Source organism: Convolutriloba macropyga, chromosome 3 (assembly GCF_964194025.1).
Source record: "Convolutriloba macropyga chromosome 3, txConMacr16.3, whole genome shotgun sequence".
NCBI lineage: Eukaryota > Metazoa > Xenacoelomorpha > Acoela > Convolutidae > Convolutriloba > Convolutriloba macropyga.
In genome coordinates this window covers 55,271,373-55,286,677 of record NC_134470.1, presented here as the reverse complement: position 1 = coordinate 55,286,677, position 15,305 = coordinate 55,271,373, and the positions used below count along the sequence as shown (strand labels likewise).

The following is a 15,305-nucleotide window of genomic DNA, read 5'->3' as shown; positions in this document are numbered from 1 at the left end:
CATAGACGACATCTCAGATTTGAACTCAGAGGATATTAGAGAACTAGATGAAACACTTTAGAAAGAGTTTCATACAGCGGAGTGAGTGAGATACAGGAGCTAATAGATCCATGTATTCGTAACCATGAACTATCATACTTATTTATAAACTCTTTATCTTATGTTATCTAAATACTGTCTATGTACATACGTAAACCAACTGGAGCGGATTGCTCAGTTTATGCAACCTGTTAGCTTGATTGTGTTTCGTTGAAGTGTCATTGACACCTATAAGAAAAGTGCAGACGAAAATAGACTCAGTTATGATACAGTCGCCTCGTGGTCAAATAAAGAGTACTGCACAATCTGGTTTTCCCTTTCAACAAGTTGAGAATCTTATGAATAAGGAATCTAATACTTCGTTTACATCATCATTTAACACAGACATTACAGATATACAAAACCAACTGGAATTTATTACACCATCTACATCATCAGTTAACACAGACATTACAGATACACAGAAACAACTGGTTTGGTCAGATCCGATTCACAATAAACTAAATCCTCAGATCATTAGACAATTAGCATTCTCTAACAACCTGTTTCACAATAATAATAATAATAATAATAATAATAATAATAATAATAATAATAATAATAATAATAATAATAATAATAATAATATTAATAATAATAATAATAATAATAATAATAATAATAATAATAATAATAATTGTGGTGGAGGATGTATGAAACCAAATATAACACCTACTATTAAAAAAATTGTTAAACTATATTACTAGTATTATCATTCCATATGGAATGCAGGATCGTTGTGTTAGAACTTTGTTACACTGTTGCAAAAAACTTACTTACTCACTAACTTAATCTTTTCGTAGTATAAATAAACTGTGAATCCTTATGGACAGGTTTTGTCTGTCACCTAAGTTTATGCTAACGTTGCGAGAATAAAGCAAAGTGCTTTTTGCCAAACTGAAAAGTGAAAAACAGTTTGAATTGACTCTTCGCAACTGATCTTTTGACCGCTATCGTTTACCACACAATATTAATAATAACAGCAGAATCAACAGCAGAAAAGAGACAGAGGGAGCAGAGAAACCATACAAGAGAAGTAGATTGGAAAAATCAATGTCAGGCAGTAGAGCACCAAGGTCCAATGATAGACAATTCAAAAAGGGACGAAGTCGATAACAAAGTAAAAAGCTTAATCCATCTCTCGGAACAGAAGGAACAAACATATTTCATCAACGCAACCCACACACACAGAACTATCCAAATGTAAAACAGATGCCATAGTAATACAACTACACGACACATTCAAAGAAATCAGAAACAAAGCATTCGACAGATTCCAATTTTTCAGATGCACACAAAACCCAGGCCAATCACTAGGACAATTCCACTCAAGAATAAAGCAAAAAGCAGCACTATGCAACTGGGAAGACCTAGAAGACAGCTTGGTCAAAAGCATTTTTATACAGGGTATGTCGAACCCGCAGATCCAAATGGATCTACTCTCAGAAGACAGAGACCATCTAGAAACATTACACTACGCAATCAAAAGAGAAAGAGGGCAAGAAAATCAACAACGGATAAGCAACACTCACGCACAAAGTCCAAGTGAATCCGGGATCAACCTAATACAAAGACAAAGACAACAAACACAAAGAAGAAGCATACTCCACACACCACCAATTAACAACAAGATACCAGATTGCTGGAAATATGGGTACAAATTCATCCAAGGACACCTCGACAATTGCCCAGCAAAAAACTCAATATGTAACATCCTTAAAAAAGTAGGAAACTAAGCAAAGTTTGCAGATCCGAAATGCCACCAAGAAGATCGGAAATACAAAATACGCAAAGGAACAACCAAACACACAACAAAAAAATCCAACAACAAAACAATACACAACAACAAACAAACACAAGACGAGTTCGTAAAATACAATCAATTCCTGATGATGAGTCAAGCCAAGAGGAGGAAGAAGAAGAGACAGAAACAATCAACCCCGAGAGCACATGCTACATCAGAGAAATGATGGAAGACTGGAGTTCCATAAATTTTATCCAATCACTAAATTTCACTACAGTAACGAAAAAAGACTTCAACAAAATTCAACAAGGAGAATTCTGGATACAAACAAAAAGTAAAGAACAGGACATCAACTGGTGGGTAGACACAGGCAGCCCACTAACATTCATCTCAGGGCGCACCGCTCAAAACTTAATAACGAAACTAGGAATCAAAATCGTCAAACAGGATAACAACATCGGGGAGTTCAGATGCTTCAACAATAACAAGATAAAAGTGGACTACTCAATACAACTTGATCTAGTAACGGGCAGCATAACGGCACACAACTGCCAAATCCTCGTTTTCCCGCAAAACACAGTAAACCTACTAGGCAGGGACACCCTCCAAAAACTCGGGATCGAAATAGCCTACAAAACACCAGGTGAGAAAATACATAACAAACAACCAATACAAAACAACACTGCGAAATGGATATTCGAAAAATATCCCCACTTATGCACCAGAATTGGAATATCAAAAAACCACATAGCAGAATCCACATTCCACAGTTCATTCCACCCCACACAGCATAAAAGAAGACGAGTTCCACTTCATCTAATAGACAAAGTAAAAAGAGAATTAAATAAACTCATAGAACATAAACAAATAATTAAATTAAACAGATGTTCTGACGCATATTTTATTAGACCAGCAGTAATCACAGTAAAACACGACAAATCCAAAAAAATAGCACTAGATTCAAAAAAACCTAATGACGCTATTCACAAAAACAAATACCAGATGCAAAGTATAAACCACCTTATGGATACGATAGCATGTAAGATCAGCGAACTTAAACAAAAAACAGAAACAATGTACTTCTCAAAAGTAGACTTAAAATACTGATACAGCCAAGTACCCTTACATGAAGAAACACAAAAACATTGCAACTTCAACATATTGGGAGGAAATGCTAGAGGAACGTACAGATTCAAAAATGGCTTCTATGGACTAACAGATATGCTAGCAACATTTCAAAAAATAATGGACTTTATCCTAGCAAAAATCAATTCAGCACACGCTTTTTAGACGATATAATAATAATAATAACTAAGGGATCACTTACAAACCATGAAAATGAATTAGATAAAGTACTCGCCCGGTTAGACAAAGAAAACTTGGCGATAAGACTACATAAATGCAAATTTGCGGTCACAAAAATAACATGGTTGGGATACAGAATAAATCCAGATGGAGTAATACTAACGAAACGAAAAACCGAAGCCATCATAAAAAATGGACCCACCAAAAACCCTAAAACACCTCATCGCTAATGGGTAACATAAACCACTTACAAAAATTCATCCCCAAACTATCAAAGATATCAGCACCATTCCGACCATTAATTTCACATAAAGAAAAAATAAAAAAAACAGCAAACTAGATTGGAATGAAGAACACACAAAGTCATTCCACCAAATAAAAAACGCAATCCGACAAATAATAGAAAACAAGCACTTCGATACAAACCGAACAACAAGGGTCCGCTACGACGCAAGTAAGGAAGGATTAGGAGCCTGCCTCGAACAAAAATACAATGAAGGATGCAATCAAATTCCGTACGCGAGTAGATTTTTAAACACCAACGAACAAAAATACAGCATAAATGAATTAGAGCTATTATCAGTAGTATGGTCACTAGAACACTTCAAAAACTACTTATACGGGTCACGCTTCACACTCCAAACGGATCACCAAGCCCTATTATCAGCACTAAGAGGCAATAAAGGAAACGAAACATATCAAAGCAGACTAACAAGATGGGTAGATAGACTTTTACCCTTCAATTTTTCAGTAGAACATATTGCTGGAAAAATATGGGATTCGCAGACTTTGACGAAATTACTCTTGAAACTTCCCCAGACTACTTACTAAACTTACATAAAGTACTCGGTGAATCATTTATAGGGGAAGCAATCAAAAACGATACAAACAGAAACAAAATCCGCAGTATTATAGAGCTGCACAATTGGAACGCAATAAAAATTTTTTCTAAATACTGGCACAGCCTCCAAAAAGATCTGTCAGTAAACCCATATGGATGTATCCTCTATGACGGCAAAATGTATATCCATACTCAGTTACGGAAAACAGTTATCGACTCAGTACACAAAACCAACCCAGGCCACGCTGGATTGATTTGTTTAGCCCAATTAACCTGGTATCCGTAAATTCATTGGGACGTAGTAGCGCTAGCTCAAAGATGCAAGCAGTGCACAAAAACAGCTAAAAAATTAAAACCCTTCACTCCAAAATTTCCAAAAAACAAACACACATCACTACCAACGCTATCGGAACCAAACGTAGAAATCCAAATGGATTCCGCAGGCCCAATAACAAACAACAATAGAGACACATATATATTAGTAATAATAGACAGATATTCCAGATACCTCAACGCGGAAACATATAATAATTGTGACACAGATACAGCCATAATCTACCTAAAAAATATATAAAATTTCACGTAATGCCAAGATCAGTAAGGTGCGACCAGGCACAAGCATTCAAAGCAAAAAAATTTGAAATCTTTTGCAAAGATAACAACATAAGACTAATAATAGCTCCAACGGGAGATCACAGAGGTACAGGAATGGTCGAAAGACTAATACAAACCATAAAAAAGAAGACTAGCAGCAATAAACGTAGATACCAATTGGTCAAAAGAAACACTAGCAAGCAAAATATCTGCAATAATAGAAAACATAAAACTGATACCAAACACAAAAACAAAAATTACACCATTCGAAGCACACTTCGGCAGAAAAACAAACACACAAACAAGCAATATAGTCACACACCTTAACAAGAAAAACCTCACTTACAATAACATAAAGAAATTCTATTTAGACAAGAAGATCCTCAGACGCCCAAAGCTCGACCAAGAAGCAATGTGGAACTTTTCGGACTCCGAACCAAATCTGGACATACAGTACAATACGCCAGAAAATTCAGATGCGGAGCCGGACACAATTCCCCTAGCAAGACAAAGACAGTCTAAACGTAAGCAAATATCACCGATTAAGATAACACCCCATAAATTAAGTATAACATTCGGAGATAAGACCTCCGTACTAATAAATAAAAGAAAACAAGTAGCCAGAAAAACACTAATGAGAAGAGCACCAGAACCAAGGGGAACATTAAAACCATTATGGAATATAATTCCAGATGAAACCATAACTGATTGCACACCAACCACAATATCAATCGACACACATAACAGAGCAAACACACGAATCCGAAAAAGCGATTTAGCTATAGCAACAGAAACATACCAAAAACCTACACCACCACCACGATCACAAGAACCCAAACCACGACTGATGCATTTCGTCGCATTTGCGACAGTGCGAGAATACAATAGAAATAGAGAAGAAATACGTAAATTTTGTTTAGAGGAAAAGAAACAGCTCCAGAGGGAAGCACAACTGACATGAACACAGCACGTTATGGAACAAAATAAACCCGGCAACCCAGCGAGAGCACCTGAAGCACGCGAAGAAAGACCCAACGAGGACAAGCCAGGAACATCTTACATGGAAAGCAACCAGCCATTACGGCATCAAGCAGGACCATACAACAAGAAAACCGGAACTCCCAAAAACTACGAACTGAACGAAAAGGAAAGGCACACTCGCCATCCAAAAAGACGATTCGGCCAACAAAAATTAAGACCTTATAATTCGAGCAAAAGTCGAAAGAGGCGGCAATCGCACAGACTAAACTCACGCTCGCACGGAAAAGACTACAGCAATCGGCACAGAAGCAACATCCACTAATCCATATGGATCTGTCATCGCTAACCAATTCTAAAACAATCGAGATAATAAATCTAGCTTCGGACTCGTCAACATCAAGTCCAATGCGAATAGTAACCTCATCATCCTCAAAAGACTTCATGACTAAATCCCCGAAAAGAAACATCGACAACGTGGTAGACCGAATCAAAGCGATCAACCATGCACGGGAGGAACAAACCACAAAGGACACAGACACAGACTACGCAAACATCATAACAATAAAGAAAGCAGACCCACCAAAAGTCATCACACAGGACAACATCACCACACAGCAGAATCTCACAACTCCACAAACACAACACTCATCAACTCCAATCCAACAGGACGACCATCAGCACCATCAAACTGCAGAACATGACTCAACTTCAGACATCGAAAACGAACCTCAAACGAACACGACTGTAACTGACAACACACAAAAAAATTACGACAACGACATCAACACTATCCCAGCAACCAAGACCTCGGAACAAAGCCCCATCTCATCCCTCAATACAGAGGATATGGAGGAACTTATCAAATTGATATTCGACTATTATCAATTTCATAGCAGGGGAAGTGTGGTGGAGGATGTATGAAACCAAGTATAACACATAATATTATAAACACTGTTAAACTATATTACTAGTATTATCATTCCAGATGGAATGCAGGATCGTTGTGTTAGAACTTTGTTACACTGTTGCAGTAAACTTACTTACTCATGAACTTAATCTTTTTGTTGTATACATAAACTGTGAATCCTTATGGACAGGTGTTGTCTGTCACATAAGTTTATGCTAACGTTGCGAGAATAAAGCAAAGTGCTTTTTGCCAAACTGAAAAGTGAAAAACAGTTTGAATTCACTCTTCTCAACTGATCTTTTGACCGCTATCGTTTACCACACAATAATGATAATAATAGTAATAATAATAATAATAATAATAATAATAATAATAATAATAATAATAATAATAATAATAAAAAGAAAGATAATAGTAAAAATAATCATAAAAATATTTTTTAAAAATTATATTAAAAAAATAATAAGAATAATAATAATAATAATAACAATAAAAATAGTAATAATAATAGTCATAAGAATAAAAAATAATAATAACAATGATAATAATAATAACAAAAATGCTAATGATAATATTAATATTGATAAAAATAATAATAACAATAATAATAATAATAATAATAATAATAATAATAATAATAATAATAATGGTTAAAGGATAATAAAAATAATATTTAATTTAATAAAAATAATAATAATAATAAGAAGAATAATAATAATATTAATAAAAATAATAATCAAAAAATTATTTTTAATAATAATAATAATAAAATTAAAATGTAAAATTAAAATTAATGTTACTAAAAAAATAAAATAATAATAAAAATAATAATAATAATAATAATAATAATAAAAATAATAATAATAAAAATAATAATAATAATAATAATAATAATAATAATAATAAAGAATTCAACCAACATAGTTACAACCAGCTTGGTAGTCCCCAGATTAGGGGAAAAACAATTTTCATTATTTAAAATTTCTGGAAGACTTTTCATCTTGAAGGGTAAATTGTTTAATTGAATCTTTTCAATGCCTCCCCTTCCAAAAACCTTGATTTTTGTGTGACGAATAGTTAGCAAAACTGTTCAGTCGAGACAAAAAATTATTGAATCAGTCTACTCTGTTAAAGTAATTATCTTCAGAACGTTTCCAAAAAGTTTTTCTTGCTTCCATAAACAACTTATCACTAGACCTGATCTTTGCACAAGCAAAAGCCAATGACCAAGAAGCATTTACAGAAGTTAAGCCAAGTAAATTTTTTTAGCGGAATAACGTCGTTAAGATTTAGAAAATAACTGAATGGCAAAAGGCGGTTTCGAATGAGGCTTTCTGTGGCGTATTCCTTGTCACCAAACATTGAACGGCAAGTTATCTACTTTAAACATGATCTCTGCCGTCTTTCCAAACATTGAAAACATTGAGGTCCTGGGTTCCAGATATTTGACGCATGAAAAACCGCAAAGAATATAATTGTTTGCACCAATTTGCATTTGACTGTTTCTTTTGTGGTGCGAGGCATTACTGTTCTGAAATGCTTGAGTTTCTGAAATCCTTTCGCTATGGTCATATTGAGTTGACAACTTCAAGACATGCTGGACGTAAAAACAATCCGATGTCCTTAATTTTTCTTTCGTTTTTGATAGCAATGCCTTTTGCAAATAACTTTGCTGACGAATCGAATGTATTTTTGTTTGAGAACTCGGGAAAGCTGAATTTGTTAAGGTTGAAATATAGTTTTTCTGCGCCAGACCATCCGATAGCTTTTTTAAATCAACTGAAGCACTTAATCTTCTGAAATCTGCCCAAATAATTTCGCAACATCGGCATAAAGGAAAGTTTTGTTAATAAGCTGATCAGGTAGGTTATTTATGTATACGGATAAAAAAATAACAAATATTGATCCCTGAGGACCCAAGCTGGATATTTGTGAGAAAATTGAGTAATTGTCTGCAATTTTTCTCTCTGCTGTCAATTAACCAGATATGAAGCAAAAAGTTCAAAAGTTTTCATCAAACCCAACACGAGCGAACTTTTGAAGAACAATTTTAAAATTAGTAGTATCAAGTGCTATAGCAATATCCAAATAAACTGATATCAGGGATTAATTCTCATCTAACGCTTGATATAAGTTATCACAATATAGTAACAATTGGGTTAGTGTCGAATGGTTTTGCCGAAAACCATGTTGCGCATTGCAAAGCTTCCTTTCAACTGTCTTCTTAATTTGTTTGTAAACTGTTCTTTCAAAAACTATAGAAAGTGCAGAGAGTATTGAAATTGGTCTGTAATTGTTTATTTCCGTTTTGATAACATTTTCCTTATTTTTTTTTGATGAGGACGCACGTGTTCGTTTTTCCAGACTTTGGGAAATTGGCAAGCGTTAATTAATAATTCAGCTAAATTCATATAAAATACTGTTTATGGCGTACGGTTCTGAGGTTTTAAGGAGTGATGGTGTTATTTGATCATAAAAATTGACGCTAGATTTAATCTGTGATTTTTATTATAGAACATCTTTTGTTTTGAAAGTGATATCGTCTAGAAAAGTTTCTGGTTGGGCTGTTTCAGGCAGCAGAATGTCGGAATTATCTTTGATAAAAACTGAAGAGAAATGCTCGTTAAAACATTCCGCAATTTGTTGAGAACCCTTTATATCTTCACCTCTATATTTCATATTCTCGGGAAAAGTTTGTTCTTGGTTTAGTTTGCGCAAAAATTTGTATGCATCGTTGTTAACTCTTCATTGCAAACTCTTCATTAATACAGTTCTATAATAACTAATCTTCCTTAACACTCAGAGACTTTCTTAATCCCAGAAGAAAACGATTTTCGGGTTGTTCTGCCAAACTGAGGAAAAATTGAGGCTCTATCTCCGTGACATTTTAAAGCTAATTACTAAAGTTGAGGTTATCTAACCTGTCCTGAATGACAGACTGACATGCAGACTGGCTGATGAACTCAATGTTGAAGGTCATCTGGGCAATTTCAAATGCTGACCTCACGCCCCACGTCTTGTGACTCGACTCCAATATCCTGAAGTCAGCAATTTTCAGCATTACCAATAAAACTTCAATAAAACTTCACGCATTTTGCAATCATAAGTCTTTTTTAAGTTATGATGTGTAATTAGTGATGAGTAACAATAAAAGCTGCCAATCGTGCCTGAGGTGCCAGACCGAACTGTCCAGACCAAAGTTGAATGCATGAGGAGTCCTTACGCGCACAAGATTTTAACAGATCAGCCTGCGTAAAGAGTAAAGAGCATGAAAAACAAGTAAACAATTTTGAACGTAAGGAAGATGTGAACATGAGTACATTCGTTTTGTGACGATCTGAGCATATACGAAGTCGTCTGCTCATACAGTTTTCCGCCTTTACTTCAGCCTGGGCGATGAATCTTGACTTTTAACTTAAAATTTGATCCAAAAAATTCTTCGACTAATAGTGTTAACTATTCGCCCGATTTTTGAAAAACCACTCTGGTTTGTTCAGCAGAAATCAAAATAATCGCGTGTAAAAGCGTGCCAAAGAAAAAAAAAATGACAACTAGAAAGAAGACATGATTCAAGAATTAACAACCATTTTTGATGTCTTATGAACAAAATTAAAATATTATTTTTTTAAACCTCGCGAATGTGTTCCAGCGAGATTTGGAAAACATAATTTTGGGTTCCGACAGATTTAAAGCGGCAATTTTTAACAAACAAAATGTACTTTTTCTATTTTCGTTTGATTTGGGACAGTTTTGTACTCTCTTTCTCACGCACACAGATATCACTCATACTACGCACACAGGCTTCGATAAAAAAAACCCATCTATGCGCACTAACTTACACACAAATAGAAACACACAAATAAAAAACCGGACACAAAAAACATCATTTTTCCAAATTTTCTCGAGAACTAATCTTTACCCATGGTTTGTGTGATACCTGAGAATGTATCTTCATATTATTTATTCAATGCAGTAAAATTTAGTAGAGAGTAATTATTTAGTTCATTTTAGTTTGCCCTTCGTTTCTTGTTATTCAACTGTGTTCAAACTTCCTGTCATGAGGTGCTTTTTATTCATGTTACCTTTTGTTTGCCGCCTCGGGATCAGAAATGTCTGATCATATAGGTTCACGCTTTGTTTAAAAGAACTTCGGTTATTACTTTCATTTATCCAATTCAAATTCAATTGCTTTCTCTCTTCTTGATCTCGCGCTGCAAGTTTGTTGCTAAAACCAATTTGTGATTTCAAACCGCAAAATCCAATTTGCAAAGTAAAGCGCTCTTGGAACGCAAAAGCATAACAAATCTAATAGAGTACGACAGTTTGCATCGTACACTTAAGTCTGGTTTGTTTTATCTGGAAAATTAGGGGTAGAAATTTTCAAGAAGTTGAATGGGCAATTGTAAAATTTACACAAAAACTTGAAATGAACATATCGAAATTCATTTTTCAAAAGTTTCGTTGGAAATTTTGATACATTTCATGAGCAGATTGGGCCAATTCGTTTTTTTTTCAAAAACCTATCAGATATGTTACTCTTAGTATATTTAAAACCGCAATTTGAAGCAAATTTAAAATAATCTTTCTGAGTTTTTATAAATGACTGAAAGTTTTTGCACTTTGCATCTCATTGTTTCTACCATTTGACGGAACGTTAATGGCAGTCCTTAGAAGTTTTTATTGAGTAGCTTTAAAGAAACCTGGTTATCAGAAAATTTTACCTTTTGATTTGTCACTCTTCGTGTATTTTCTAAAGAAACATTAAAAAATTTTATGTGAGCTGAAATAGACGAGAACATACGAAAAGTTTTACAAGCAAAAAATCTTTTGAAAAAAGTTTTGAATTTCTAGAAGCACGAACCGTCTGAAAATTATCAATTCGAACAGCATATGGAAAATAAAGAAAATTGAAAAGTAATTTTCTTCTAATTTTATTTTAGGTAATAAGTTTTTGTATTAGATTTTCAACCTGGTAATCAATAAACTAGACGATCTGCCCTGACAACATAAGGATTACAAATGGAAAATATAACAAAAGTTCTCCATCTTTTTCTTCCATTAATGAATTTGTTTGATTTGATGTTGAATCATAAAACCGGTTTTTTTACGTCTCTGCAGATTTGAAAATGGTTAGCTCTGACGAAACAAGAAGAATTTTTTGCAAAAACAACTCTAGAAATTAGAAAAAAATATACTTGTCTGCTTTTAGTTTTTCATTTTGGGAGTTATTTTTTTGCTATTTTGAGAGGCTTAAATTGCCTAAATAATTTTGTTTTCCAAAAAATCTGTTCAATGCGGAGCAAAATTCTTAATCAGCAAAAAACAGACATCAAAAAAATTAAACAAAATTCTGAGGAAAAAAAAACAAATTAAGTAATCGTTTTTTTTAAAAAAATGGCCAGATAGTTCAAATTGTCAATTTTAGGCGTGAAACTGTAAACAATTACCCATGACAATTAAAACTCTTTTTAGTCAAACCAATTTTAATACAAATTTCTGAATTTGTTTTTAATTTAGTGTTTAATTTCTACGCGATCTGTCATCCCCCCGAGCAATGTTTTTTCCTTTTCTGTTCTTCCTTCAAAAATTTTAAAGTGTTGCCCCTTTTTCTTTTTGATATTTTTTTATATAAATCAAAACTAGATCCTGAGGGCTTCAAAATGGTATTTTTCTTTTTTTCACAACGATGCACAATCAGAGAGTGAAAATTTTCAAAAGCCAGCCTTGGATATATATTTCCCCATTTTGAAAAATTAGGCTAACTTCTCTGTGAGGACGGGATCGGCTGAATGGCACACTCCTAGAACACCAACTGCTCTCTCTTGAAATGTATGTCGCATCAGTTGAGCCTAATCACAAATCATGTCCCATACAAAGATCAAATTCAAATTTAGCGCGAATTTTGGCAGCATAACAATACTATTGGCAACAAATTTAGATAAAATATGTAAAACTTTTTTTATACTTGAATTATTCCAATGATCATTAAAAAATTTCTCTTGGCTTGAAAAACATTTGAAATTGTTCTAAACGAACTAAAAATATTCGGTTCTAAAATTTTCGTATAAATATGGATTTAGATTTCGGAATCAATTGATAATTATAATTTTTTAATGATCAGTCAAGCTCCTTCTATAGTCGACAAATTAATTTTTGGGTTGGAATCAATTAATTAGCAATAAATAAAATAAATCAAAGAAGAAATAGCAGCACTGTTAGCAGTTTTTGTTCCGAACCCACTTGTGGGGGGAGGAACTATTTACTCGAATGGTTTTTTCGTTCAATCAATTTTGGCCAATCGAAATATTCATCGTAGAGAAATGTGAGTGGTATCATTAAACACATTTAAAAACTCGTCCAGTGAAGAAATCGAAATAAAAAAGATTTTTTTTTATTTTCGTCTTTTTTTAGGAGTTTTCGAGGTTTAAAGTTTTGTGTGAAAACAAGATATTTGGCATGAGTTCGTTCAATTCTCAAATTTTTAATTCCAAATTACATTTCACGCTACAAAGGCATCAATTTGATGTTCATAATAGACAAAAGGCAATTGAAAAGGCTAGTTCTGGTCTCATAGGGAGGTTTATTACCAAAGAAATTCGAAGTCTATTTTTGAGCTCTTTTTTTAGAAAAATTTTCTTGTTTTTTTGTTTTTTGTAAGTCGCTTAGAGGCCAATTAACTTTCATATCGAGGCTCCGTTAATGACAAACCTCATAAACAACCGAATCATTCCCATTGAACAAAATATTAGTTTTCAAGGAATCGCTCTTATTTTTTTATTTCGACTCTTAGTGTTCGTAATTTTAAATGAAATTTTGACTTCCCTTTGGAGCTTTTACTAAATTTTGTAGTCTTATCGCATAAACTTGTTGGCTATAAGTGCAATAAGTTTCCTAATGAGCGTAAAGGCAACCGCATCTACGGCTTTGAGTGGACAGCTAATGGCTGTTAAAGCTTCAAAAATAATTTCTCCGTAACGTTAACCCATCGTAAACCCATTTTTGTGAACTTTATGTCAGTCTTAATAAGAAGAGGACCCCTTTCCTTTCTACTGCAACCACAAAAACCTAAACCTAAATAGTGGTTTTATTTTCCAACTATTAGTTTTAGCACTTCCATGCCACGAGGTTTCATATATATAAATATATACATATATATATATATATATATATATATATATAAATATATGTATATATATATATATATATATATACATTATATTTATATATATATATATATATATATATATAAACTTTTGGACATTTTTTCAAAGTTTTTGTTTCTTTTGAAATCTTATCACAATTTCCTAATTTTGATAGTTCACATTGGCTTAAAAGAGACATTATATGAATCATGGAGAATCACGGTTTTCAGAGAAAAGCTTATGCTTTAAATGGCTTCTTTCTTAACATTCTTCTTGCACTTTTTTACTGAATTCGTTGCCTTTGCTGTATTTGTTGTTGTGGCTTCAATATTAATGGATTCAATAGCTTGTGTTTTTGCAAACTGTCTGTGTTTTTTTTTAGTTTTTTGTCATCTTTATAGTCCGTTTCTCTGGCTTAGTCTAACCAAAGGCAAGTCCTTTCAGTTTTGTAATGACCTTTTAGTAAATTTAAAAAAATTATTTTGTTAAAAGCTTATGATTCTTAAGACGTTTACAGTTTTTTGGTTTAAAAATGTTGATTGATTTTTGAATTCTGCCTCATTATTTCTTCTTTTTGTCGAATTGTTCCCTAGGCTTATTAAGGAAAAGTCCCATCTGCTGTATAATTAAAAAAAGAAAAGTTTATAGTTGGGAAAAATTGTGTAGTTTGGTTTTATCTGATTGCACTTTGACGTTGTTACTAAGTGCTTTTAAATTTAGATTTTGAGTTTTTGTCGTTATATTTTTGTTTTTGATTATTTTGTTGTTTGTTTTTTTTTCTTGGTAGCCTTTTCAACGGCAGATCTCGTGAGCGCTGTAAGGAGGCATTGCATTATGTAATTGAATTAGCAGTTTGGGTGCATAGCAATTTTTTTAAACACGAATATCTATTTTTGATTATCTCCTCATTTGGTTGACAATTAAGTCAAAAATGTAGATGAGCCCGGGTCAGAACATTATGTGCCAATGCACAATTAAGAGCCTCTTTGTTTATTTTAGGTTAAGTGGGCATTGTCTGTTCAATTGTGCAAACTGACCACTTCCTCCTCTTCTCTGTGTGTTTTGATGTGGAAAGTTTCGAGGATACGTGAACAGAAAGCGGTTGCAGACAGACTGGCTGCTATCTTGGATGGCATCAACTCCCAGAAGAACAGGGCCAGATCGTATCTAAAAAGCCATAAGTAACAAACTGTCGTGGTCGATAACACGGGTTAAAGAATTCAATAAGTTGAATTTTAAATTAAAATTGGACTTATTGAATTCTTTCGGCCCGTGTTATCGACCACGACAATGGTGTCCAGATCTTATTGACGAACTTTGTCAATAAGTAATTGCCACAAAACTAAACTCAATTCTAATTCAGTCTTGGCGCTATCATTACCTTATTGACCTATCAATCATATGTCAAAAGTACATACTCCCACCAACAGAAACCTGATTCTAATATCCATTGACATCCAGCTGATGAATTCGATTGTACCTAGGCCATATATGATTCTCATGAAATGCTGATGAAAATAGAACATCACCTCCGGGATTCGGAACCAAGATCTATTCACATGTCAATCAAGTAAAATATTTTAGCTAATCTAAATTTTCTCTGCATATTTTTGCATAGATAAGTACTATAAATACAGACTAAAAAGAGTTCAGGTAAATTTACCTGAACCAAGTTCAGGTAACTAGAAGTTCAGGTGAAGTTCAGGTGTAAAA

The 15,305-nt window shown here is 33.5% G+C and overlaps 1 protein-coding gene across 1 annotated transcript in view; it reads right to left on the bottom strand.

Annotated features, from left to right (window-relative positions):
• Window positions 1–15,305, bottom strand: part of LOC142336664 (transient receptor potential cation channel subfamily M member 2-like) — a 71,454-nt gene that overhangs the window by 37,447 nt on the left and 18,702 nt on the right. The window contains exons 8-10 of the mRNA XM_075385574.1: window positions 14,630–14,759; window positions 12,214–12,299; window positions 9,372–9,488 (exon numbers count right to left, since the gene is read on the bottom strand). Coding sequence (XP_075241689.1) covers window positions 9,372–9,488; window positions 12,214–12,299; window positions 14,630–14,759 — 333 coding nt within the window. The remainder of the gene's footprint in view (window positions 1–9,371; window positions 9,489–12,213; window positions 12,300–14,629; window positions 14,760–15,305) is intronic.